Source organism: Dendrobium catenatum, unplaced genomic scaffold (genome assembly GCF_001605985.2).
Source record: "Dendrobium catenatum unplaced genomic scaffold, ASM160598v2 fragScaff_scaffold_412, whole genome shotgun sequence".
NCBI lineage: Eukaryota > Viridiplantae > Streptophyta > Magnoliopsida > Asparagales > Orchidaceae > Dendrobium > Dendrobium catenatum.
Genome location: NW_021318874.1, coordinates 1,362,263 through 1,390,140, shown reverse-complemented (window position 1 = coordinate 1,390,140; position 27,878 = coordinate 1,362,263). Strand labels below are relative to the sequence as shown.

Here is a 27,878-nt window from a genome sequence, read left to right as displayed (position 1 = left end):
TTAGTTTTTAAAGCAGTTTTTTAATATAAGAATTTTAATTTTTATACTAAGAAGTTGTTTTAACAAGCAGTAAAAAAACTGTCCCAAATGAAGCCTAAGCCTCACTGCTCAACGCCGCTTATAAAGGCATGGTTTCAATTCTGGCCAATCAATTGCCTTATGCATCGATGCAGCCCCCTCCTGCAGTATGGTAGAAGAAAATCATTACAGAGAACCCAAAAACAATCAGAACAAATATGAATTATTCTCCAGTTTTTACCCTTTTCTTGAAGTAAAAGAGAACAAACATCTTGTTTGTGACGTCCTGCATGAATTAGATAAAAAAAACTGAGTATATATGTTAAGTATCAGTGGCTTAGCTCTGTAAGTAAAGGAAGCGGAAAACTGTAACAGCAATATGAACCTTGGAGCTCAATGTGAAGCCAAGCTGCTTTACAGCTTCAGAGAATTTATCTGGATCAGCACCTCCATTGTTTGGATCAAACCTGCTTCTTACTTCTGCTATCAAAAGCCAGCCGCTGTAGAAATAGTCATAAAAACAATACTAAACATCACAGTAATCTTAGACCAGCTTTTGCTTGAATTGGAATCAAGTGAAAAGCTATTTGGATATATAGGAACATATATAGGTTATGCTGCAAACCATGGCTTGAGGACCCTATTTGCTTCTTTCAAGTAACTGTGGTAGTTGATTCCCATGAGAGAAAGACAGAAGACGGCAACATCGACAGATTTTGACTCCAAAGGGGTCTGTTAGTAACAAAGGCAAATGCGCAAGTTTAAAGTTAGTGCAAGTAGACATGAAAATTCTGATATAAAATTGATCCCCACTTATGCCCTCAACTATGCAAAGTTGATCCCAATTTAGGTTTCGTTTGGGACAGCTTTCTTTCTGCTTCTTAAAGCAGCTTTCTAGCATAAAAATAAAAAATATTGTATCAAAAAGATGTTTTAAGAAGTAGAAAGAAAGCTGTCCCAAACGAAGCCTTAGTCCTTCAGTGACCATTTTAAAATCAATTTTGCATAATCAAGCGCTAAATTGGAGAAGTGTAATATTATGATACTAAATTGGTTGGCCGCTTGACTATTTTGAGCTTTTTTCCTAAATAAATTACCACCCAAGTAGATGATAATTTTATTTTCCCATAGAGAGGAATTTCAGAATGGACTTTAAGGAATACAATACTCTATTGTTATTTTCGGGACAATTGGGCTCGGTAATTGATTTACTCTGCAAAAAATATATATAAATATATACATGTGTACTAATCTTGCACCCAATAAATTAATTAACATAATAGGCTCCACGAAGCATAATTTCTACTAGAAATAGAACTAGGAGTGCAAGAGCCGCCATTGCATAAGGGAAGTGCGAGTTCACTCAAACATATAAGAGAACATATAAGAGAACGCATGCCGCCATAGATCTATGCACTTGGTAATAGCTAAAACATTCCAGTGGAAAAAAATCTTAAGCAAATGTCAAGTAATATCCATTTTTCTGACCATATTATGGAAGGAAATTTCTAGATTGGAAGCAAATACAAGAAAATATTTTATTAAGAAGATTTATTTGTATATCCTCTTAATTGAGGATCTTCTCCTCTTTATTCTTTTCCTTTGCATTTAACATATATGCCAATATACAAGTCAATAATACATTGAAGAATTGTTCCTTAAATATGGCATAAGAGCAAGTAGATTCTTGCCTTAGTCTACTTCACTTGAATGCCGCATAATCTCTACATGAAACACATTTCCTCGTTGCTACTCCCCTATTGCTACCACCCCTGCTTTGATGTGATCAATTAATATGCCTTGCTAAAATCACTTGTTCCCATGCTTACTTGCATGCCAAATACATTGATCAAAACCTCTTTGCTCAAGCTCTTGTCCCTTGCTATCATGTCTGCAACGTTGCCTTAATCCCTACATCACTCGTCATTAAATCGCCAAGGGTATGATGACTTTCAGGCATGGGCGGATTTAAGGGGGCCTGTGGGGTCACGTGCCCCCCACCTCAAAAAAAAAAAAAATCCTTTATATTCCTCCCTGTTTCAGTCTCCACACAACTGTTTTTTTTTTTCTTTTCCCCATGGCCTCTACCCCCGCTACTCCTTGCCTCCCACCATTTCTCTTTCCATCTCTCTCCCCCCCCCCCCCCATGAGAGGTGAGACTATTTTAAATATTTTTTTATTTATTTTACACTTTATCTTTTTCTCTCTAATTGTGAAGTTCACTATTAATTTTCTTAGTATTTTTTATTAGACTATATTAATTTGTACGGTAGAAGAATAGTTAAAATAGATGAGCATGACAGTATATAATCCAAATAAATTTGTGTTAAAATTAATTTAGATGAGCATGACAATAATTTTTTTCTTTATCATAAAATTTATCTTCTTATAATTAACAACCAAAATAAAAAAAAATTAAAACAATAAGGTCAATTTCAAGCTCAAATGAAAAAGCTTGAGAGTATTTTTAAAATAAAAAAATTGTGCCCTCACAGATAAAACATCCTTGCTCCGCCACTGACTTTATTCCACTTGGCTCCCATGGTATAATTTTTTTAAATAACCCTCAGATTTCCCCTCTCTCAAATGGTGTCATGGCTTCTCAATCATATCTTAATGAGGTGAACTCGTGAAACTCTCCTCCACCATCAGTACCAACATAAAATTTATTAGTACCAATTATCCTTTATAGTCAAATGCCTTAAGCTTCCTTGCTATTTCTCATGACAAGATTTAACATCTTGATTTCTTCATTATTCTTCGTAATATTGATCACATTTTTTATCCCTATTTGCATTTCAGTGGGTTGGTCTGATATGAGAAGTTTTGAGAAAGAGTATATTACAAAATCTCTAATTTGTGAATATCTAATGATTGTCGTGTCCCGCATGCTGGATCCTCTACTATTCTATATTCTTCCCAAAAGTGTGCCATCAAATATTCTACTTTTTCCCGGATATTCGGGTTCAAATACCCATAGATTTTTTGTTTGCTTACTGGCTGAATATAATTCATAAAATACTAGTTTCTTGAGGCCTCTTGCTAATAAACTCTCACCAAAGGGCCCTATTCTATAATATTTCTTTAGCATATCCCCCGCTAACCCGAGCGAACATTCAAATATATGTCCCATCCTCCTGGTCACACTAAAATTTCAATATTTTCAAGTGTTAATAATCTAACAATATTACCCTTACCTTGTACTAGTCTTTAGCCTTATGTTACTTCAACCATCATGTTTCAAGATTCTGCCAAAAAAAATGTGGCATTTTCATTATTCAACATATTTTCGGGATAATAATATCACTTGCATCTTCACTAATCTAAGATTTACTCTTCAACAAATGCATGTAGAACCAAGTGAATTATAGCACAAGGAGAGAAAAATGAGATGAATAACTTCAGCACCGCCCCTTCACTATTAACTGCACTATTTGAGACAAATAAAATGAAGAATTTCTCCTAGTCAAGTTTATCTTTGGCCTACATCCTTCTTTACATGGTGCATAGTCACAATTGATGGTTGACTCTGGCGTCCCAAATATTGCAACTACTCTATCTTAGGTTTGTTGCATCACAAAAAAAATACTCCTCAACCCCAACCTACTACTCCTAAGCAATCAACTTGGAAAACTAGTTCGAGTGGTAAAGGGAATCGTGAATGTGGTGGTCATATGGGTGGTAATTGTTGCGGTCATCGAACCTTTTCATTTCCCTAATTGCAGTCACGCCAATCCTCCTCAATATTGCTAGAAGAAATTCAATCATCCATCCATGAGCATACTTCCGTGCCTAGTCCACTCCTTACTACAACACCACATCCTATGTTGGTAGTATTTATTATCTCAATGTTACTTCTATGCCCTAGTAAAAGTTGGTAGTATTTATTATCTCAATGTTGTTTAAACTTTTGCCTTGTCCTTACTTTTCCCATATAAATGGCAATGCCATTTATATCATTCACCGCCTAATTATCATGAGAGCTTCACCAGTATCACGCTCTATTTTCAAATTTGAATATGATGCCTATAAATATGACAAAACATCAATGAGTTCCCTCTCACTTGTCATATTCACATAGTAAAGCACTTTTTTTTTTTACCACACTGACATTGTGGACAATGTCCCTTCAAGGTTTTCATTCTTTTGTCTCCATTCTTGATGACTATACCAAGATGACTTCAGTTTATATGTTAAAGTGCACTTTGAGATCTTCTCAACATAAAAAATATTCAATAAATAAATAAAAGTATAATTTTCTATCCATGTTAAAAAGATGATTCCCGTGAATTTATGCAATATCTTTTCATTATTTGTGTCCAAATTGTTACTATACATTAATCATCTTGTCTGTATACATTTCGACAAAAATGAGTATAAGTGTATGCAACATCATCATCTTCTTAATGTTGCTCAATCCTTAATACTTAACATGCATGTTTGGTCATTTTTGGGAATGCAATTTTCATCACACTTTAATAAATTAAGATTCCTTTAAGATTCTGCTACTTCTCTTAAAAGAAGACATTCCAACTATGATGCATCGACACACCTATTTATGAAGATATGTAGTGTCGGACACGGACACGCGCCCAACACTGCTAGGACACATGTTGGACATGTCTGAAACGTATCCGATTAAAATAATATTTAAATTTAAATAGAGACGTGTGTCCTAATATTTTCAATGATATTTAATAAAAAAATTTAATGTCTTTTTAATTTAAATCTAGGTTATCATGTATCATTTCGTATTCAAAGTCATTTTCGCGAGCAGGCGAGAGTTTTGCATTGTCTTCTTCGTTTACATGAGCGGGCGAGGCGAGGAAGCCCAATATGCGAGCAGGCAAGGCCCAAGGAGCTTACGTCTTTGTAGTCTTGTTTATTTTCTAAAAGCGTGCAAAGTTGAAAGTGCGAAAGGTTGGTGTTCATCGTCTACTTCATATATGCAGGAAGATCAGGACACACGAGAGTCGTACGCTTGATTGAAGCTTTATCGGTAGTCATATTCGTCATTTCCATAGGCGACTAGGGTATCCGACTCGTTCGATTGTGTCTGCATTGTCGAAAGTAAGTTTGTGCGTATGCTTTGTAAGTTGGCTTAGAAGATGTAGGGTGTTCTTTATTTATTTTATCTTTTCAATTTCATAATTTTTTTTATTGTTCTGGCGATTGTTCTTAATTTATTCTAAGTGAATGGTGTCTGACATCCTCAACCCTCCGCAACTAATGATCTAAGCCAGGAATGACATATGATCCCAAATGCTAGAAGCTCTTTTGAGTTCTAGGATTAAGGTTTACAAAACCATTCAATTTATTGAAGTTCGTCATTATTATTATTTTTTAAATTAATGGTATATTATTTATTGTTGATTATTTATCCCAAACTTAACTACTGATTTTTATACATAATAGAATATGTGTTTTGCATACCTATGATAGCAAAACATTAAAAACTTTATCTTGATTTTAGTTAGTTTTGTTATCATCTTCCATGCAGTAGTCTATAGGATTTCTGAATAGCTAGTATAAAATCTCCACAAATCTTACTACATCAAGTTCAATATTAAGAGCATACGTTGCATTTTATGGTCTTTCAACATGAAAATCCATATCAAGTTTATTTGATTGATGGACAATGTAATGATAACTTTATTGTCCTCCGTATGCACACTATAAGTTTATACTCAAGCCAAACTTGTAGATGTTAGGATACACAAGTAATTATGATATTGATTTATTATTGATTGTCATTTCTAATATGATGTTATATTAATTTCTACACACTATTTAAAAATTTATAATGTCGTGTCCACACCATGCCCATGCCCTATATTTTTAATGATAGCCGTGTCCTATATTTTCAATGATAGTCGTGTCCTATGTCTGTGTTTGTGTCTGTGTCGCCGTAGCTGTGTCGGTGCATCATAACACTCCATTCTTCATTATTTATCCCAATAATACTCATTTTTCACCTAACCATTAGCATATGTCTAATTGTGTAGTTCCTTCCCTTCGCCAAATGTGAATTTGTTTGAATTATTAGCCTACTTAGAAAGGATATCAATGTTATGAACTTTCTGCTGAAATACTATCTTTATCATGTTACCTTATATGAAAATCTTATTTTTGCCCATACATCATCACCTACCAATACTCCCTTTCTATATCTCTACCCCATTTAACCCTGATGTTTGCCTCTCCATTATTTATTTATACTAGTCAACCTCATTCAACACTTTCCTCCATCTTGACTACTACGACTGGTTATCCAATTGTTATTGGGTCCTTAGATCTACATATTCCTATTGTCCTCTATAAAGGTAAGCACCAAGCTTCCACACCAACTATCCATTACACCCTTTTATGTTTTTTAATAATCTCACCCCTTCCTTTCATTGATTTGCCTGTTATCTCTACTCCCATGACAACCAAGAGGCACTTCTTGACCTTAATTAGAAGTATGCAGCAATGCTTTTTCCATGGGGATCTCACTGATTTTGTTTATATAGAGCAACCTCCAAGCAAGATATGGGGGGGGGGGGTCGCTTGTTGATGTTGAATTGTTGAGTAGTAATGCTAATCACTCTTATCTTCATTCATATTAATGGGAGTGATATTTTGACCACTATTGAAATAAAACAATATCTGCAAAAACTGTTTTTCACTTAAGATATGGGATGTCCAAAATATTATTTTTGACATCAAGTTTGCAGAAAGACATAAAGGTATGCCCTCTCAAAGAATATATACCAAAAATCCTCTTGAAGAAATCAACTTTCCTAGATGCAAGTCTGTTGACTCTCCCATAGAAACTGTGCAATCATCTGAAGATGATGAAGACTATGAAGATACTTCTAGCTATCAACATGTAGTTGACAAACTTATCTATGTGATTGAAACTCGGCCTTATGCATTATTCTTTATGGGTGCGGTTAGCTAGCAAGTATAAAATTCAAAAAAGAAATATTTGGAAGTTGTTCTAAGAATTCTAAGATATATCAAAAAATATGTACAAAAATACCCAGTCTGACAAAAATATATGCACTTAAAGATTGAAACCTTTTTATGTTGACATGCAATTGAGCATAAAAAAACTATCATAGGAAGTTACTATCTTTGTGGGTGAAAATCACATGTCCCAGAAAAGTGAAGAAATAGGTGGTTGTAACTAAGTCTATTGCTAAAGCTAAGTATAGAGCCATTATTCATTTGCTATGTGAAATGAAGTGAATTAAACCTTTCATAGAAGAAGTTTGCTTTCCTATTACATAGCTTATGAGCCTTAACTATGATAATTAGGCAACCATCTACATTACAAATAATCTTATCTTTCATAAAAGAAGAAAACACAATAAGTAGATTTTTGCTTGATTAAGAATGATGTTATGTTTAAAAATAATAATAATCACTCCACATGTCTTCGACAAAAAAACAATTAGTGGATTTCTTTAGCAAAATTCTAGGAGTTTCAAAGTTTTTTTTAATACTTATAACAAGCTAGAATTCATTAACATAAATACATCCATATAGACAAAAATTGTTATCATGGGAAATTTATAGATTGGAAAGTGTTATAATAGAGGATATTTGATTAGGAAGATTTATTTTTATATCCACTTAATTAAGGATATTCTCTGTTTTATTTTTCTTTTATAGTAAACTTCTATTATATATAGAACCTATATGTTTAACCAATAACATATAGAAGAGGTTTTTCTCTAACAAACCATATTCTATAAGGCGCAAAAATAACCTTGACAAAGCAATTATTAAAGAAACTTACATTAGACATGTCACAAGCAATCACTGATGGGTCAGTTGAGACAAGATCAATAGAGAAAACTTTATTTTCTATGGTTCTCGCAAGGCTTGCATTCCCTACAAATAAGGAAAATCAAGAAAGAAATTTAATATGATTTCCTCGCTGTAGAAAATCTGAGATTTTTCCCTTACAGACTGAAAATACAATGATAGAAAGTGTAATAAGACTTGCATCTGCTCTTACCACAGCCAAAATCAGCAACAACCAACGAAGAACTACGACTTTTCAGCCACTTAATGATGATGTTAATCGGTTGTTCAGGCCATCTTGACATCTGCTCTTGATATCCTGCATGGTACTAAGAACTAATTGGGTAAGATTGGTAGAACTATTGGAAATAACTATAGTTTTGAACTTGTTTAAACTTTTTTTATGTCGGCAGGTCCAGCTCCTAATAACCGGGTGATAGCTATTAGCAATTTGCTTAAATGTTCTTCTTATGACTTTTCGGAGAATCCAACCTAGTTTCCAAGAATTCTTAGAAGTCTTCTCTAAAGACTACACTTGTTGCAATGTTAAGGTTGGTTCGTTGACCTTTTATTTGATAAACTAAAGCTTCACCACAAGGCTATTAGGAGTTTGCTCTGTATTAATCGGATTGTATATATGCAGCTCCCAACTGCTTTCGTTTTTTTAGGATGCATGGCAGACCAGCTGAAAATAGCCTTTCTTTATTTTTAATATTGTGTTCACTTACTGCACTTAAATGATTTTTGTTGTTTTTTTATTCATGAGTTTTTTTTTTCTGAAAGCTATTACTAAACGCAATGCTCATAGGGAAAAGAATATTTTCTATAAAGCTAATTAAAATGATAATCAACTTTAAAACCAATCCTAAGAAAATAATCAATTTTCATAAAAAAATGTTTGCTATTGCAAGGCCCTTATGGCCTACATTAATAATAATAATAAAATGAATTCAACGGCTCGACTATCAGCATTGAACCAGGGCTAATTTAAAAAAGCATTACATGGCCTAAATCCTAAAGCACATTAATAAAGCCTTCATATTACAACAACAACAAGCATTTATCCCACTATGTGAGGTGGGCTACATGAATCCTTTTTCTCAATTGTCCTGTCAAGAGTCAAATTCTCATCTAAACACAATACATAAAAGGTCATTACAAATATTTTATAACCAAGTCTTTTTAGGTCTAATTTTGCATCATTAATATTCCGTGGAGCATATTACTCTATCTAAACCTAACTTGATTTCATGATTTTATTTGCTTGGGTGACGGTCTAAAATGATATTGGGTATATTAGTAGAATTCCTGATCCAGACAGAATTATAAGGCCAATTTGGATATTTTAGCTCTTATGGTTAGATTGTCCCTATCCTTTTCTACTTGCAGGCATCCGGTTTGAAAGAAGTAAGCCCTATGCTCCTAAAATCCATTAGAAATTTGTATTTGCTTTCCTTTGTTTGAGATGGTAGTGAGACCTGCAATATTTTATGGCGCAAAATATTGGCCATTTGATGTGGGCAAAGTGCTGTTTGGAATTTCCAAAATGCTGTTTGGTCTTCCCTAGGTGTTATTTATGCTGTTTAATCTTTCCTGGGTGCTGTTTATGCTGTTTGGACTTCCCTATGTGCTGTTAGGTCTTTCCCCATGCTGTTTTGAATGTTGTTGGCTGCTCGTTTTCCTCACTGTTGATTCCTATGCAGGAAGCTTTAAATGTGGGCTGTTTTGGTGATTTTTAGGGGCTGATTTGGGGCACATTTATGTGATCTATTAAATGATATTTCCTTCTTATTCTTCTATAAATTAGGACTGATTTCCTTATGAAAAAAACGGAGAGAGTGGTGATGAATATTTGGAATGTATGACCTGCGGGTTACATAGCTTGCGAGCTAGTGTCTTCTTTCCCTTCTCCTCTTAAAATTCGTCTTGGTCTTGTAATCCCTTCGTCTCTATCCATGGTTCCCACCTCACTTATATCCTTCTTCTCAAAATTATATATAAGTTTTATGGGTTATATTTGTCATGTTTATGCTTAAGGAAGACGTTTAGTTTTTGCAATCCTAAAATTTGTTTATGTTTGTGTTGTATTTTTTTTTGTTGCATCAATTTGGTTTCAGAGCTTTAGGTTGTAGGTCATGTCTTTTCTTTTTTAAAAAATAAAAAAAACGAAAAAAAATGGAAAGCCAAACACTCAACGTGCCGAAGTTTCACCTCAAGAAACAAAGGAGTCTACAGATGGTTAAAGTCAGCCTTCTATATAGACGATCTCATCAGGAGATGAGATTTCTCCACCATGGGAAAATTGATGTGGGCAAAGTGCTGTTTGGAATTCCCAAAATGTTGTTTGGTCTTCCCTAGGTGTTGTTTATGTTGTTTGGAATTCCCAAAATGTTGTTTAATCTTCCCTAGGTGTTGTTTATGCTGTTTGGACTTCCCTAAGCGTTGTTTGGTCTTTCTCCATGCTGTCTTGAATGTTGTTGGCTGCTCGTTTTCCTCATTGTTGATTAAGGCTGTCAATTTAAGGTCACGGGTCGGGTTCGGGTCGAACCCGAAACTGACACGACACTATTTGGGTCAACCTAAATCTAACATGTTTTTGCAAGCGGGTTGGTTTTCCGAACCCAAACCCGACCCGATTCGGGTCCGGGTCAACTCGGCATGACCTGAATGAAACTGTTAGTTTTTGGGTCCAAAAACGGGTCAATCTCCGCTTTTCGGGTAAAAAAGGGTCAATCTCGGGTTGCCAGGTCAAAAACATGTCAATTTCGGGTCAAAAGATCAACTCAAACCCTACTCGATTTTTTAAACGGGTCGAATTATTGAACCCTAACTTGACCCGTTTCGGGTTCGGATTGACGCTAAACCAAAATTTTTCGGTCGGGTTCAAGTCGGGTTTTCGGGTCGTGTCAAATATTGACACCCTTATTGTTGATTCCTATGCAAGAGGCTTTAAATGTGGGCAGTTTTGGTGATTTTTAGTGGATGATTTGGGGCACATTTGTGAGATCTGTTAAATGATATTTCCTTCTTATTTCTTTTATAAATTAGGACTGATTTCCTTATGAAAAAAGCGAAGAGATTGGTGATGAATATTTGGAATGTATAACCTGCGGGTTATCTAGCTTGCAAGCTATCTTCCTCTACCCTACTTCTACTTCGTCTTGGACTTCTACCTACTTCTTCTCTCCATGGTTATCATTCCATCTATATCTTTGTTATCAAAACTTTCATAAGTTGTAAGGTGTCATTGAGTTGTGCTTTATTTTAAATGATAAGGTGTTGTGTCCTTTTTATTTGAAGTTGTAAGGTGTTGTCCATTTTATAATAGTAATTGTTATATGCTATCTATGTTAGTCTTTGTTTTAAGGAAAGGAAGACTTTTAGTTTGCAATACTTGTGTTTTTATTGCATCAACATTAAAAGAGAAGCATAAAACTAAGTTAAGTGTTGCATAAATGAATATGCTTAGGTGGATGAGTGGCTTTACACTTAGAGATAAAATGCTAAACGAGTATATTCGTAAAAAGGTTGGAGTAGCTCCAATAACATATAAGATTAGAAAGAGTCTCCTTAGATGATTAAGTCACATAAAATGTCGATCTTCCGATGACCTTGTTAACCTTGTTGGGAGAGTAGATGTATTAGTTCCGACCTATATTAAGAAAGCTATAGGTAGACCTAAAAATACTTGGTTAAAAAGTATTAAAAATGACATTTTTCCACTATATTTAAATGAGAAATTGGCTCTTAATAAGTACACAATAGAAAAAAAGAATTCATGTAGATGACCCCACATAGTAGGATAAAGGCTTGTTGGTGGTGGTGGTTTGAGATTACAAAACTCCTCTAAAGGATACAATTCATGGTTACTAACAGAGCGTCTCAAGGCTGGGAAGTTGACTAGCTTCAAGGCCAAAGGAATCTCAAGCTTGATGAGGTAAGAAGAGGGATCCATGAAGTACCGATGAAGTTATGTGACTTATGTCTACCTTTTCTTTATTCCTTCTACAAACCCATCAACCCATTTGAACCCATTCATCCCTTTGATGCCTTACTTTGAGGTCATTTCATAGACACTCGCTTGTTGCAAGGCCGCAGCTACCCATTGGGATAGGATCATTCACCCTATAAACTGTGTCCCAATTTAACCTTGAAACATAAGGCTTCCAATAATGAAATGAAAATATCATTCCTTGATAAACCTAGCTGAGTAGTTTGGAACACAAGCTTAATTCCTTTTTTTAGAGTATTCTTAAGAGAATCAAAATCCAGGTATATATATATATATATATATATTGTATGAATTTTTTGGATTTCTCTCCCTATCTTCTCAAGTGAAATATTCTATATGAAATATCTTTCATATTTTACTCTCCAAACTTAAAAAGTGCTAGAAAGAATGGGATTGATCAAAAGATACACACCTATAACAAAAGACTTGGGCATCTTAGATACTTCCTTGAAATGGAAATCTCTAGGAAGAATTTGGTCTTGCTATTTCTCAAAGAAAGCATATCCTTGATCTCTAAAAAGAAATTGGTTCAATTGAAAGCAAGTTGATCAACATTCATATAGATCCTAATAAAAATTGAGTGATTTTAGCATTTGTCCACCACCCGTCGATAAAAGGAAGATATCAAAGCTTTGTGAAGAACTCATCTATTTGTCTCATACTAGTAGACCTGACGTAGCCTTTGTTTTTAGTTTGACAAGTCAATCCATGCATGCTTCTTATGACGGACATGTGAATATTATTACTAGAATTCTGAAATGCCAAAAAGGAAGCCTAAGAAAGGGACTTTTCTTTAAGAAAGAAAAATCAAGAATTACAAAAGCATGTGATGTTGATTGGGCAAAATCTATAGTTTTCAGAAGATTCATTTCTAGATATTGTACATATTTATAGGATAATCTTTATTTTAGAGAAAATAATAATAATAATATGTGGTGGCAAGAAGTAGTGCATAATTAGAAAACAGATTATTAGCCAGTGGGACCAATGAAATACTTTGGCTCAAATTATTCTTAGAAGAACTTCAGGTAAATATTAGAACTCCCATGATACTCTATTATGATTTATAACAATAAAGTTGCAATCTATATAACAAACAACTTTGTCTGTCATGATAGGACTAAACATGTGGAGATTGATCTAAACTTCAATAATTAGAAAATCCAATACAGAGATCTATTCGTTCCATATATACCTTCCTGACCAAAGACCGTCAACCCCTAAATGAGTAATTAATAAACAAGCCCTGTTTGTTGGATGTTTACAAATCAACTTGAGGGAAAGTGTTGAATAATTCTCTGCTATAATAATATATTTTTTCCTTCTAATGCTAGCGGTAATTAGGGACTGCTGCACACAGAGGCGGATTTAGGCTGGGGGCCCTGGGGGCATGGGCCCCCACTGGCTGTAGTTAATACATAATTAAAGCAATTAATGACTCTTTGATTACCACCTAATGTAAATTATTAATGTTAAAATTTTCTTTTCGTCATCCTCAATCCCGCCCAACTTTTTCACGCACGCATATATACGGACCAAAGGCGAAAGGGCTTTACATTGACGAGCTCACGGACTGAAGGCAAAATGCCCATCTTCTTTCTTCTTCGAAAGCCCACACAACCACACTTCACCTTCTCAGGCCGGTGGTTGGCCACGACAGGTCTCTCTCTCTCTCTCTCTCTCTCTCTCTCTCTCTCTCTCTCTCTCTCTCTCTCTCTTCGAGACTCTACAAGCTACAGCAGATGCTGCAGATTTGAAATAAAGAAAAATGGTTTGTTATGAACTACAAAGTTTCATCTTATTTCTCTAATATGCAAGTACTTTATGCAGTTAAGTGCCTATTAGCATACCGTGCCGGTTCAGTAAATGTGTTATAAAGTTTGAATATGAGGTTAATTTTTAATGGAATCACTGTATTCGATACTTGAAATTTAATCAAATGTATCCAATGTAATTTCCTAAGGATGATTTCCATTTCTCCAATAGTTTGTTCATGCATGTTATTGTTAAAATAGTATAAAACAAATTGCTCAATCATTTCTAAAAAACAATCAATTGATTTTATCTGAATGTCTGTTGTTTGATGTCAAAATTTTGGTACATTCGAAGATTTTTATAAATTAAGTAACATATTGGATTCCTGAATGCTTTCTTAGGGGGAGATGAATTAAAAGAAATGGGAGGCCAGAAAACATGCCATGCTATTTTAGAATATTTTGGGCATTTTGCCCCATGTTAAAAAAAAAAATTACCCTAATTTTATTAATCTTAAGCAATTTTGCCCATCCCTCACAAAAAAAAATTTTGCCCTATATTTAATATTATTGATAATAAAATGATTAAAAAAAATAAAAGCTCGACAAGAGAATTAATAGATAATATGTAATATGAATATCAAGATTTAATGTTCATAACTGCAAATTTTTTTACTTATTATATATTTTATTTTTTTATAATGAGTCTAACTATTTTAAAAAAAAAATTAATCGTCTATATCGGTCCCAAGCTCAAATAAAAGAGGTTGAGAATTTTTTTCTTAAACTTAAAAATTTGTGCCCCCACATGAAAAATTTTGACTCCACCCCTGCCTGCACGAGGAATCCAAATTTGGCAAGGGATCTACAATAAAAATAGCCTGGGTGGATTTTGTACAATGGCAGCATTCCAACTGTTCAAGGGGACGTGAAGCTAAAATGTTGAAATACTTCTGGACTTGGACCCATGGTGTTGCGGCTGTTTTTCTCCACTTGAATTGCTGTCATGGCATTCTCATAGGCCGTGGATTGATTTTTTATGGCTAGTGGTTTTGGGATTGATTTAGTAGGAAGCATTTGAGTGTATTTTATGCATAATTGCTGCCATAATATTATTTTTCCTTGCTAGCATCTTCCTGTTTGTACTCATTGTAAAATCCTATAAATTAAGACATATTTTGGTAGAATGAACACAACAAAGTATACCTCAATTCTTCTCCTTTATTTCTCTTCAATTCTCTTCTTAAACAAGAACAACGGTCTTCCAACAATCCCAAACTTTCAAAAGATAATGTTATTCATCATATAGAATTCTCAACACTACTCATGCACCAAAAGTTACAAGAAATAGTCGCGAGTAACAATATAGCGGAAAAGTCAAGTCAATTAAGTTGACCAAGGAATGGAGGAGAAATCATATTAGCTCCCTTCGAACCACTTATATAACTGTAAGTGGGTTCATATATGACATCACGAAATGGTTGTCTTTATTCACAATGACTACAGTTAACTCCTGGTAGGGCGCATTTGGATAATTGTAGATGAAAAGAATATGTTCTAAAAACTGAGGATTTTGTTCACTCGTTTTTAGTGTGAAATTGAAAAGCTCATTTTTTAGAATTTTTAGGAGGTTTGAGGAATTTGAAACAATTCTAGTGTTTAATTACACCACAACCAAATGATGGATTTAACATTTTCTTTTTCAAAACAAGATTTATAATTTGACGCGACCAAATGAGAACTTATTCAGATTGAATTTGACATCTTAAATATAAATAGCAAAAAGAACATATTATTTTTTGAGATGCAGTACACTTGACACCAATATCTACAGAAACATATTAGAATCTTGATTTAGAAAGTTTTAAACCGAAAAAAAGCAGGCCAATATAAAACTATAAGCAACTTGCCAATAAGACAGAAGTAGGAATATTGTTTCGTGTCATTTAATCATGAAAACTGAGCATGATAACAAAAAAAATGGATAGACATAAAAAAATTAGAAACAAATTTAAAATGTTGATTGAGAAGGGAGAAGACAAAGCAAAGGCTGGTGAAAACCGCTTACCACATCAAAAAGTTCTGGCTCCTTCTTGAAGAAGTGGAATGCCTCATTGCCACTAACGAGAAGAAGATATACACAACATAAATGATAAGGAAATAAATTGCTCTTTACTGTACAACGGTATGCAAACAACCTCTCCTTGTGTTACGGACATGCAAAAAAAGTAATATGTAATGATAAACAAAGTAGCAATGCAGCAGATTGTGGTGCTCAATGAATAAAATTCATCAGCTACGAGGAAATTCTATTTTTAAAGATATAGAAAAGTTTAAAATGATCCTCCTACTATTTGCTGGGGCCATTTTAGCCTTACTATATAAAATGGCTGATTTAGTCCCTAAACTCTTTAAATAGAAGTCAAAGTAATCCCACAAATAAAAGTGACGGTAATTTAAATTAAAGCTAACTGATTAGATTAAAAATGAGGTACTTGTCTCTACAAATATATGCAGCAAAGCACAAAGTTTTTGGTGACTGAAAGAATCTACAGAAAACTCACTAAGGCACAAATAAATGAAATAGGATTACTCATCAAAGAACAGGGACCACCATAGATTCAAAAAATAGTTAAGATATTATGGCAAGCTTATTTTTCTCATAAATTTATGGCATTCAACTCATATTCTGGTTAGACATTAATTTTTCCCACAATTCATCAATTAAAATAAAACTTTCTGGGATCAGAATTTGTTTTCAAGTCCAACTTGGATATCTGTAATCAATTGAGTCCTTTTATTTTTCCCTTCCTAATAAAATGAAGCAAAGCAGATGCAGCATAGATTGAGAAGCTGAACAATAATCAAAGCGAAGAAAGTGAGCTACCTGCATGTATACAGCTTTTCATTGAGCATTCGAAAATGTCCACCAGATAACCTAAGTCTCAGCTGAAAAATTATAGGCATCAGAATGACTGAAAAAAAAAAAAAAACTGCTCAGGAGCAAAATAACTCAAAAAGAAACCAATTACTTCCATGTGCTCAGGGGTGGTAACAAACAAATAGTTGAAAGTAACAACTGACATATTCATCTCATTTGCAACAATCAGGTAACAGAAAACTTGCTTTTTACTTAATATTTCTCGAATTGGATCAATAGGACTTACCCACAAAACTGAACTATTTTCCATATTTTTAATTGACAGAAAAATAGTCAATCTCTCAATGCACAGTTACACTAGTCATTTTGCTCATATAAATTACATATATATCTTCAAGGATCCTATTATCTTGCTTATGCCAGCATTTTGCCCATACAATTATGTATATATATATATATATATATATATATATATATATATATATATATATATATATATATGAAGTGTAATACTATCTACTATGTCAGCTAAATATTACAAAATAATAAAAACCTAAAGCAATTTCCATGCCGCCCGGCACCCACTGCATTAACACAGACGCTATGAGTTGAAATCCAGCCGTTCCCTGTGCAAAGGTTCCAACGGACACAAAGATCAATCCGTGGGATGCTCTCATGGATCACGCCATAATGAAGGAACGAATTTAGGAAAGATTTTTATGTATTAAATCTGTAATCTTTATTTCCACCTTTAGATATCTTGTACAGATCTATAAATAGGGAAGATTGTAATGAATAAAAACAAGTTTTTTCCCTCTCATACCTCTCAAATTAACATGGTATCAGAGCGTCGGAGGGGTTGAAGAGGAAAAAACTTCGTGAAGAAAGGCCTTCATTGTCGTAGACGGAAAAGTCGTCAAAGGAGCGTAGACGAACAACCACGAAGGAGCCGAAGAAGCCTCCTGTGAAGCAGCAAACCCGATCTGACAGGAAGGGAAGATTGTCGAAGGATAGGAGCGTAGTCGAGCATCCCGATCCGACAGGAAGGGAAGATCGTCGAAGGAGAGGAGCCTAGTCGAGCATCTCGATCCGACATGAAGGGAAGATCATCGAAGGAGCGTTCCGATCCGACCGAGAAGCCTCCTGTGAACCAAGGAAGCCGAGCGGCTCCCTGCATGCGTGTCCTAAGCAACCCGATCCGACTCCTTTTAAGAGTCGGCGGCCCGATTTGTTTATTAAACCGGGAAGGTACTTTTTCCCTTATAAAAAAAAGGAAGGAAAAAAAAATTCGAACTTCATTGTCGGACAAAAAAAATAATTTTTTTGACCTTTATTGTCAATTAGAAAAATCTTGGGAGCCTTCATTGTTGTCCAAAAATCAAATAGATAGTCTTCATTACTATCATTAGATTCAAAAATGTCAGAAATTAACTCTTCTTCAAACACTAACCAACTTGAGGATTCTATGGTGCACCAAAGACGATGTGACCTTCAAAGCATGCAACCTTCCTATTGTCTAAATGGAAAGAACTACCTAAAGTGGTCTTCATTTGTAAAGACCTACTTGAAAGGGAAGGGAAAATACATCACCTCCTTGGAGGAGAACCAAAAGAAGGAGATCCTAAATTTGGGGCATGGGATGAAGCGGACTCCATGATTATGCATGGTTGTAGAATTCCATGACTCCAAAAATTAGTGATACATTTATGTTCCTTTCGATTGCAAATGACATATGGGATGCCGCCAGACAAACCTTCTCCAAAGCTCGCGATGCAGCTCAAATCTTTGAAATTAAAGTCAAAGTTGGAAGCACGAAGCAGGGGAGTAAGACCGTGACAGAGTATGCCACCATTCTACAAAATCTGTGACAGGAACTTGATCACTATAGGTGCATAGAAACCAGATGTCCGGAAGATGCTGCAATCCTAAAGAATTTTATTGAAAAAGATAGAGTTTATGATTTTCTTGCATGACTAAATGCAGAATTTGACCAAGTTAGAGTTCAGATTCTTGGCAAAGAGGAAACGTCATCACTCAATGAAACCATTTCTCTCATCCGCGCAGAAGAAAGCCGACAATGAGTGATGTTAGAACCAAAGGTCGTTGAAAGCTCAGCAATGGTGATGAACAAAAAATCGTCATGGAAGGAGAAAGGTAAAGATTCTTCAAAATTCAAAGATAAGGACTCACTTTGGTATAGCTATTGCAAAAAGTCAAGACACACAAAAGAAACATGCTGGAAAATATATGGAAAACCCCCCAACAAAGAGTGGAACCAAATGGATGAAACAAGGAGCACATCACATGCCAACGACACTACAAGTAAGCTAGAAGCACAGTCCAACCTTGGAGAATTCAATAAAGAAGATATTGATAAATTGAACAACTCATGGTATCTCTTGAAAAACCAAATGCTTCTTCTTCACTTGCACTCTCAGGTAAGACTCTAATTTCTATTAGTTTAAAAGCTTCCAGAAATCATTTAAAGGATTATGAATCATTGATTCAGGAGCCACACATCATATGACCCACTCACCCACCCACCTCATAAACTACACTCCTTGCCCAAATAATAAGAAAATCATCACTGTTGATGGTTCTCTTACCACGGTAGCTGGCCAAGGAGACATCATATTATCTTCATCCCTCACCTTTAAAAATGTGCTCCACGTACCACAATTATCCACAAATCTGATATCAATACAAAAACTTAGCAATGACCATAATTGTCAAGCATTGTTTAACCCTACTTATTACTTATTTCAGGACCAGAGATTGGGGAAGAAGATTGGACTTGCTAAGGAGAGAGCAGGATTGTACTACCTGGAAGAACCAAACCAATCTAAAAAGAGTTGCTCTTTGTTATCCCTAATCGATAGGAATTCCACTATTTGGCTTCATCATTATAGACTAGGACACCCATCTTTTGATGTCCTAAGACATATGTATCCACAACTTTTCCAGAAATTAGATAATAAAATTTTTCTTTGTGAAACTTGTGAGTTGGCTAAACATAAAAGAACTTCATTCCCAAACAAAAGTGAGAGATGTGCTACTCCTTTATACCTTATTCATAGTGATATATGGGGACCCTCTAAAATCCCCAACATCTCTGGGGCACGCTGGTTTGTGTCATTCAATGATGATTGCACTAGAGTCTCTTGGATCTATCTCCTTAAAAATAAATCTAATGTTAGCACCATTGTTCTCATCTTTCATTCCATGATCAAAAATCAATTCGGGATAAAAATAAGGAGATTCCGCTCCGATAATGCCAAAAGATTATTTCAACCAAACCCTTTCCTCCTACTTCCAGAGTGAAGGGATCATCCATGAGTCCTCCTATGTTCACACCCCACAACAAAATGGGGTTGCAGAGAGGAAAAATTGTCACCTTCTAGACTCCACCCGAGCTTTCCTATTTCACTACAATACACCCAAATCCTATTGGGGGGAAGCTCTTTTAATGGCAATTTATCTCATAAACCGACCACCTTCAACAGCCTTAGGACTCAAAACTCCAATGGAGACTTTGTCCTCTTTTTACCCTGAGTTTCGAACCCATCATAATCTTATGCCCAAAATCTTTGGATGCACTGCTTATGTTCATGGGAGAGAAAAATTAGATCCAAGAGCACTCAAATGCATCTTTGTTGGCTATTCAGCTACCCAAAAAGGTTATAAGTGTTATCATCCACCCACAAGAAAAATTCTTGTCTTTATCGATGTTACCTTTGATGAGCAAAATTCCTATTTTTCAAAATCTCATCTTCAGGGGGAGACTGAACTTAAGGAAGATGAGAAAAATGAACTAGCACCTCTTGACCTTCCTCCACCACCACAAACCAATCCACCTGAAACCCAAGATAGGGAAACAAATGACAAAACTATCATTAAATTTGGAAAGGTTTACTCCAGACGTACAAGCTCAAGCTATGCTCCAAAGCAGATCCAAGAATCTGAATCATCTTCTGGAAATAAGGTAAGCTCACCACCTCCCTTATACCCTATAAACAACTCTATATCCTTCAACAACTTCACATCGTCACACAAAAATTTCCTAGTTTCATTAGAAGATATCCATATTCCTAAAGATATTTCTAAGGCCTAATCTGATAAGAATTGAAAAAATGCCATGAAGGATGAAATACAGGCCCTAAAAAAGAACAAAACATGGGAGATCATCAATCTAACGATAGGGAAAAAAAAGGTCGGCTGCAAATGGGTATTCTCAGTAAAATACAAAGCTGATGGTATACTAGAGAGATATAAGGCAAGACTGGTGGTAAAAGGGTTCACTTAAACATATAGCATTGACTACCAAGAAACATTTGCGCCTATAGCCAAGATGAATATTGTCAAAATACTACTCTCACTAGCAGCCAAGTACAACTGGCATCTGAAAGAATTGGATGTGAAAATGCATTCCTGCATGGGGATTTAGAAGAAGAGATATTTATGAAAATACCACAAGGGTTTAAAGAAAAATCTGAAGGCAATAGGGTGTGCAGACTGAAAAAATGCTCTATATGGGCTCAAACAATCTCCAAGAGCCTGGTTCAGAAGATTTTATAAATTCATGCTCCTTAATGGGTATCGACAAAGTCAAGGGGATCATACATTATTCTTTAAACACTCAGACTCAGGAGGAGTCACAATATTATTAATGTATGTTGATGATATTATTTTGACGGGAGATAATGAAAAGGAGAAAGTTGTTTTAAGGAAAAGTATTACGAAGAAATTTGACATCAAAGAACTTGGTAGACTAAAATACTTTCTCGGAATTGAAGTAGCTCACTCCAGCAAAGGAATCTTCATTTCACAACAGAAATACATCAAAGATCTTCTAAAAGAAAAAGATAAACTAGCTTGTAAACCAGCACCGACTCTAGTAGAACCTAATCTTAAACTGGGAGAAGCTAGAGAAGATCCAGATGTAGATAAAGGGTCCTACCAGAGACTTATAGGGAAATTGATCTACCTCTCCCACACTAGACCAGACATAGCATTTGATGTAAGCATGGTCAATCAGTTTATGCATAATCCAAAGCAGATTCACATGCAAGCGGTAGACAGGATATTGCACTACCTTAAAGGAAAACCAGGAAAAGGGATTCTCTTTAAGAGAGATCGTGGAATAACCCTAGAAGTATACACAGATGTCGACTATGCAGGATCACCGGTTGATAGAAGATCTACCTCTGGATATTGCACATTTCTTGGAGGTAACTTAGTTACATGGAGAAGCAAGAAACAGAATGTGGTGGCAAGATCCAGTGCAGAAGCAGAATATCGAGCTATGGCCTTGGGAATATGTGAGCAACTATGAATCAAAATAATCCTATAAGACTTAAAGGTCAAGTGGGATGAGCCCATGAAGCTACATTGTGACAACAAATCAACAATCAGCATAGCCCACAATCCAGTCCAGTATGACAGGACCAAGCACATAGAAGTGGACAGACATTTCATTAAAGAAAAACTAGACAATGGTCTAGTAAGTGTCGACCATGTACCATCAAAGGATCAACTTGCAGATATCCTTACCAAAGGATTGGACGGTTCTGCCTTTTTCAGAATGATTGACAAGCTGGGAATGACATATCCATATTTCCCAGCTTGAGGGGGAGTGTTGAAATCGTGCAAAGGATCAAACGGACACAAAGATCAATCCGTGGGATGCTCTCATGGATCACGCCATAATGAAGAAACAAATTTATGAAAGATTTTTATGTATTAAATCTGTAATCTTTATTTTCGCATTTAGATATATCTTGTATAGATCTAAAAATAGAGAAGATTGTAATGAATAAAACAAGCTTTTTCCCTCTCGTGCCTCTCAAATTAACGCTATGGAAGTTCACTTAGTTGTATCACCATACCAACTGGATATAGACATTCATCCTCTTAAACTTCTTCAATGAACACTAGGGCTTTTATTCGTTTAGTTTACTTGATAAAAAATACATGCATAACCTAATCTCTTACAACTGCACTTATTGTCCATCCCAGCACCGATCCCCTACACACAAAAAAATAGAAAACATGGCGTAGCAGGGAATGTTTCTGCATATTTACACCTGACTGGCATCATCAGGATGAAAATGCACTTGTTTCTCCAATGAGATACCAAGATCAAAAGCCTGAAAGAGAGGACCAGGGTTTATGTATAATCTATAATATTTGACATACATTAAAAAGAAAATGGTAGAGAACTATTTGGAACTTTAGGCCTGATGAAAATAGGCACTAGCCAATGAAGAAGACAAAAACCGATCTTATAGAAAATGAACTTTTACCTAATTATGTTCATGATTAAATGTCAGCTAAAACTTTAACATCAGTGCTGGTTTTTCAATAAGCATTAATCCACGTTTGCAATGCACGTTGTTTTCTCAATTGCGCATGCTCCCCACTAAAATAATAGAAGATCTTCCTAGACTGTTAATAAATCCAGGTGTCTAGTTGTTTGAGAACCCTAAGTCCATTTAATTTCCACCCTCATCTTGGGCAGCCTTGTCTAGGGAAGGATTGCACTTGCATTACATTCTTTCCATTTGCCTTCCTTCTTAAATCCTCTCATGCAGCCTGAAATAGAGATCAAGGCCTTATCGTTGCTAAGAAAATTACCAATGTGTAAGCTCCCTCTTTCACTTTTCTTTTTCAAGTTGGACCTTCGAGAAGCATTTTACTAATTATGGATTTCAGCGTGCTTTTTTTCTAACTCCAATCAATATGAGACAGAAGATTTGAAGGTGTTTATATGTGATGGAAAAAGCTCACTTGATAGAAGTAAAATTGGTGAACTTAGCTCTTTTATTTTATAATTCAGAAATGACAAGTGTTGTTAACATTTCTTTTGGGTACAAATGCCTAAAAATTTATTATTTTTGGGTATCCTGATTGAAAAACCGTCAAGAAAGTAGTACTGGGATTCAGACAGGTTCTGAAAAGCAAGTAATATTTGCCAATCATAACCTTGATTCGTTAAAAATATTGACCATGCAGAAGTTGGATGGATTTTTTTGGTTGTATTATTGCAAACGTGTTCCTTTTTTTTACTTTGCCTTGGAAACTATTCGGCTATAGGTTGTGGTAAACCCAGCAAAGCAACTATGCATGATGGTTTTGAGGTATGAGCTAGACTAGTGCGGAGAAAAACTTAAGTGAAATACCAGATCATGATGATTACAACCAGATGGTCTAATATTTCCTGAGATACTATTTGATTTCAGGAGCTTTACGATGCTTGTTGTTGTGTTTCTTCTTCTCAAGAGTACTCACACAGCAAGACAGGCAACAATGTTTTTTAAGATAGTAAAGGATGAAAAACAGTCATTTCAAAGAAAGAACAGAAATGAAGGCTAATCTCATAATCTATAGATGTTTTATATCTAAAAGGAACTAAGATTCTGACAGCCTTTGAGATTTGTCAATCTTTTTAATTTGATTTGATTGTTTAAAGTTTTTCAAACTTAAATGAATCAAACAAAGCTTCACATTTTTTTCATGTTGAGGTTCCACATGTAAATGGCTGATGCATAGAATGTCAGCTTCACGTTTTATTCAGAATTCATCTTTGATAAACAAAAACTTACTGTGCATTTTTATAAAGAAAAATTCGTTTCTCATTGCCATCTGACAAGCAACCAGCCTAAAATCCACAGCCTATATTAGTTAGTGTGATTCTTCCGCTCCGTCATTATGCTGCCAGTTACATTATGATTTATGATCATAGATACAAAACTACCGAGGTGAAATCAAGTTGCCTGTTACCTCCAAACTACATGAATTATTTATTTGGGTATAAAGCTTTCCTCCAGGAGTGATATTATGTTATTTCTTACAATAATCACACTAGCTAAGCGGCATAAACTGGCAACAGGCATTACTTTTGAGTGTCAAATACAAGGTCAAAGGCATTTTTTATTTATCTCAACTTGATTTGAAATCATTATAAGGCTCTTTATTGTATTTATTGATTCCAGCTTCTCATGTATAAATTAGAAACCCTCCTAATCATGGCAATGCCATCAAGCATTTGAAAAAATTGTTAGACTGCATGGTATTCCCAAGGTTATCATCCAAGGCTATCATCTCTGATGGAGAGGATTACATTGCATAGGGAGGTACAGATGGGGGAAATTTCACTTAATAGCACAACATTTCTTACTCAAATTGATGATCAGAGAGTGATTTAAAATTCAAATTTTGGAGTACTTATTGAGATTATGTATTTTAAATTTTGGTGAAGAATGAGAAGGTCACATTTCAATGATTGACTTTACTTATAAAAATGGTTATCTGTCTAGTATCAAAAGGGCATCTTATGAGGAAGTATATTCTAGTTAAAACTCCCTTAAGTTAAAGATTAATTAGTAAAATAAATATGCTCATGATAAAGATGGTGGGTGAAACTATTGAAAAGATAATAAAGGTTAAAGATAGCCTAAAAATAGCTCATGATAGATAGAGTAAATAGTTTGATTCAAAAGATAGAATGGTAAAGTTTTTGGTTGGGTATTTGTATATCCCAAAGTGAATCCAGTGAAGGGAGCGGTCTGATAATATAAGTTTAAATATAATTAAAATAGTTAATATTGCTTAAAGATAAATAATAATAGTATTATTATAAATTAATATCATTAGTGTTATTTAATCTTGTGTTAAGTACATGATTTCTTAAAAGAGGGCATGCGGCATATGCTAGCATAGGAAGTGAAAAAGAGTTAGCATAGTGACAAACTAAGAGAAAAGAGGGAAAAAGATTTTTGCATAGTGCTTTCAGAGCATTTGCCTAAGGAAAAAGAGTGAGGGAATTGTGGGACAGGAAAGGAGCTACAAAGCTTTGTATGCTTAAAGTAATTCATGGAACTATCGTAGAAAGCAATCATGTTTCTTTTGTATGCTTAAAGTAAATACTTTATATATTTATATATATACCAAAATAAGTAAACAAAATATATATATATATATAACGAAATAAGTAGGATAGCTAAATTTGATGGAATTTCCTTTTATTTTGCCTGCAAGTTTTATGCATGAAAACTATGAAAATGTTTCTACTACATATTATGGAACATGTTATGGATAATGTTTGCGTAACTTTTTATGAAGCAATTTATTATGTTTATGCTATCAACCAAACAATGTATTTTAACGTTAGGAAAATTACATGAAACATGCTACTTAAAGTGAATCCTTGCCTCTCTTATGAAACGTGCTGCACATTAGATGTGTTATGTGTTCATATATGTAGAACTAGATGATGCCACATCATTGAATGTAAAGAATAAATTGTGAGAACTCATTTAGGAAAATAAATGGCTATTTGTAAAGCTCTTGATATGCTTAAGAAATAACGCAAAGCTTGCTATATCAATATGTTGATATGCTATTTATGATAAAGCATGGAAAAGTATGGAGAGATGATGACATGAAGTAAAAATGAAAAATAAAGAATGAAAGTTGAACCCTATATTTTTAAGAATGTAGGAGAATGAGTTAAATGATTATGTTCTGAGCCCTGCCTAAACAAGAGAGCAAGCTACATGCTTGTGCTATAAAATGATCCATGGTATCAACAGAAGAGCTAACACGAGTTAGTAGTGCCCAAATATGATCCCCAATCTAGACAAGAGAGCTAGCAAAGTCATGTGCCAAATGATCCCTGTATATGAGAAGCATGCTCAAGAAATGACATAATAAGATGAAAAAGAGAGCTAAAATGGTCTACTACTTTTTATGAGAATGTAATGTTATTTTGTTGTTGCTAACATAAAATTCAATTAATGCAAATGCTTAATTATTTAATTATGTCGGATGAGAACATGGTATGGTTTAAATATTGTGAATGATTTACCATTAATATTTCTTTTAATGGAACCATTTGATATGCTAGTCCATGCATTACCTCTTGAGCTTTGTGCTCATTCCAATCATATAAAATCATTTTTTTAAGGCGTGGATAAGGGCAAATAAGCTTAGTGAGGTTTTGTAAGGGAAGGTGATAATGGAGATTTAATATTGACTCTAGGGTCTGTTTGGGATTACAACCTTTTGTAAAGGTGGTTGTAATGCTTTTGTGAGGAAATCAAGTTTTAAAAAGTTGTTGAGGGCTTTTTTTTTGTAAAAATTGGATATTAAAATTTTTACAACTCCACACACTAATAGAGTTGATTGTAAAAAGCAACTTTCAACTATAATAATTTATGAAAAGTAATAGCAAAATGAAAGTGTGGAAGTAGCAGAAAAGCAAGCAGTGATTAGTTTTTGATGTAATTGAAATCATGAATCATTGTAAAATAACATAAAACTATCATTGTAAGACTATTATGAAGTTAAAGGTGCTTGTTTTATCATTTTAAAATGATTAGTTCTGTATTACTATCTCCATGTTGATGCTAAGCAATTTATTAAATGGATTAATGATCATAAAACAATGAGTGTTGATAAATAACATGCCTATAATAGTTATGCTTGCCCATCTAGATGTTGTTTTAGGACAACTTATTACTCAAATAAAGGATTCGAAGGGTTAGTCCAGCTTAATACATAAGTCCATACAATCATTATTACATGGCACAAGATAACACACAAGATTCACAACAAAAGGCTCGAAACACATAAAGGTGCGACAACCCATAATACATCAGGTGACTCAATGAGGAGAACACACAAGGTTGGCAAAAGGAAAAGAATGAGAAAATGAAAATACAATCAGACATGTCCTAAGTACATATGAGAACTAACTCCAGGATGACGACGCCAAAAGCCGTTGTGATGCATGGACCAAGAAAGCATCTAGATGTTGTTTAGGACACAAATATTACTTCTAGAGAAATACAATCAAATATGATTGCAAACCAAAAAGTTGACATCTTCGAGTAATAATGACATAACATAACAATAATATATGTGAATCAAAATGCCCCTTAATCCCATCAAAGTATCAAACACTTCCAACAAGAAAAAATTGAGCTTTCTTGATGTAAAGAGAGTAGTAAAATTCGTAAAAAGAATTTTCGCAGCAATGCACTAACAGCTAAAAGTTCGGCCTTTTAATGGTGAAAATAACTATAATCGTTTCTCTAGACAGAAATAAAAGGGAGGATATTCAAGGGATAAGATTTGGGAAAGAACGTACCTTCTCCAGAAGACTAGGCCGGTTCGGGCCTGGAGCGTATTTGCATTTCTTTCTCCACTTTGGGTTTTTCGACGGCGAAGAAGGTAATAGATCCTTCACTGTCTTCTCCTTGGGTGCATCCTCTTTCTTCTGGGATGATCTCCGACGTTTACCGCGCCTGTATTTCTCTTTTCCGTTCATCTTCGCCGCGCCTTTCGTCATGCGGCACTCGTTGTCGACTCTAGCGCGGCAATTTACAGTGGAGACCTAAGTGCGGAATTAGGTAAGGGT

The 27,878-nt window shown here is 34.8% G+C and overlaps 1 protein-coding gene across 1 annotated transcript; it reads right to left on the bottom strand.

Annotated features, from left to right (window-relative positions):
- On the bottom strand, positions 1–27,878 carry LOC110114763 (ribosomal RNA-processing protein 8). Its single transcript, XM_020847748.2, has 9 exons — positions 27,609–27,878; positions 16,466–16,527; positions 15,647–15,698; positions 8,027–8,141; positions 7,805–7,899; positions 644–750; positions 404–518; positions 260–304; positions 1–180 (listed from the first exon to the last, which is right to left on the bottom strand). The coding sequence occupies exons 1-9, from the start codon at positions 27,807–27,809 to the stop codon at positions 109–111; spliced, it is 864 nt and encodes a 287-aa protein (XP_020703407.1). The 5' UTR covers positions 27,810–27,878; the 3' UTR covers positions 1–108.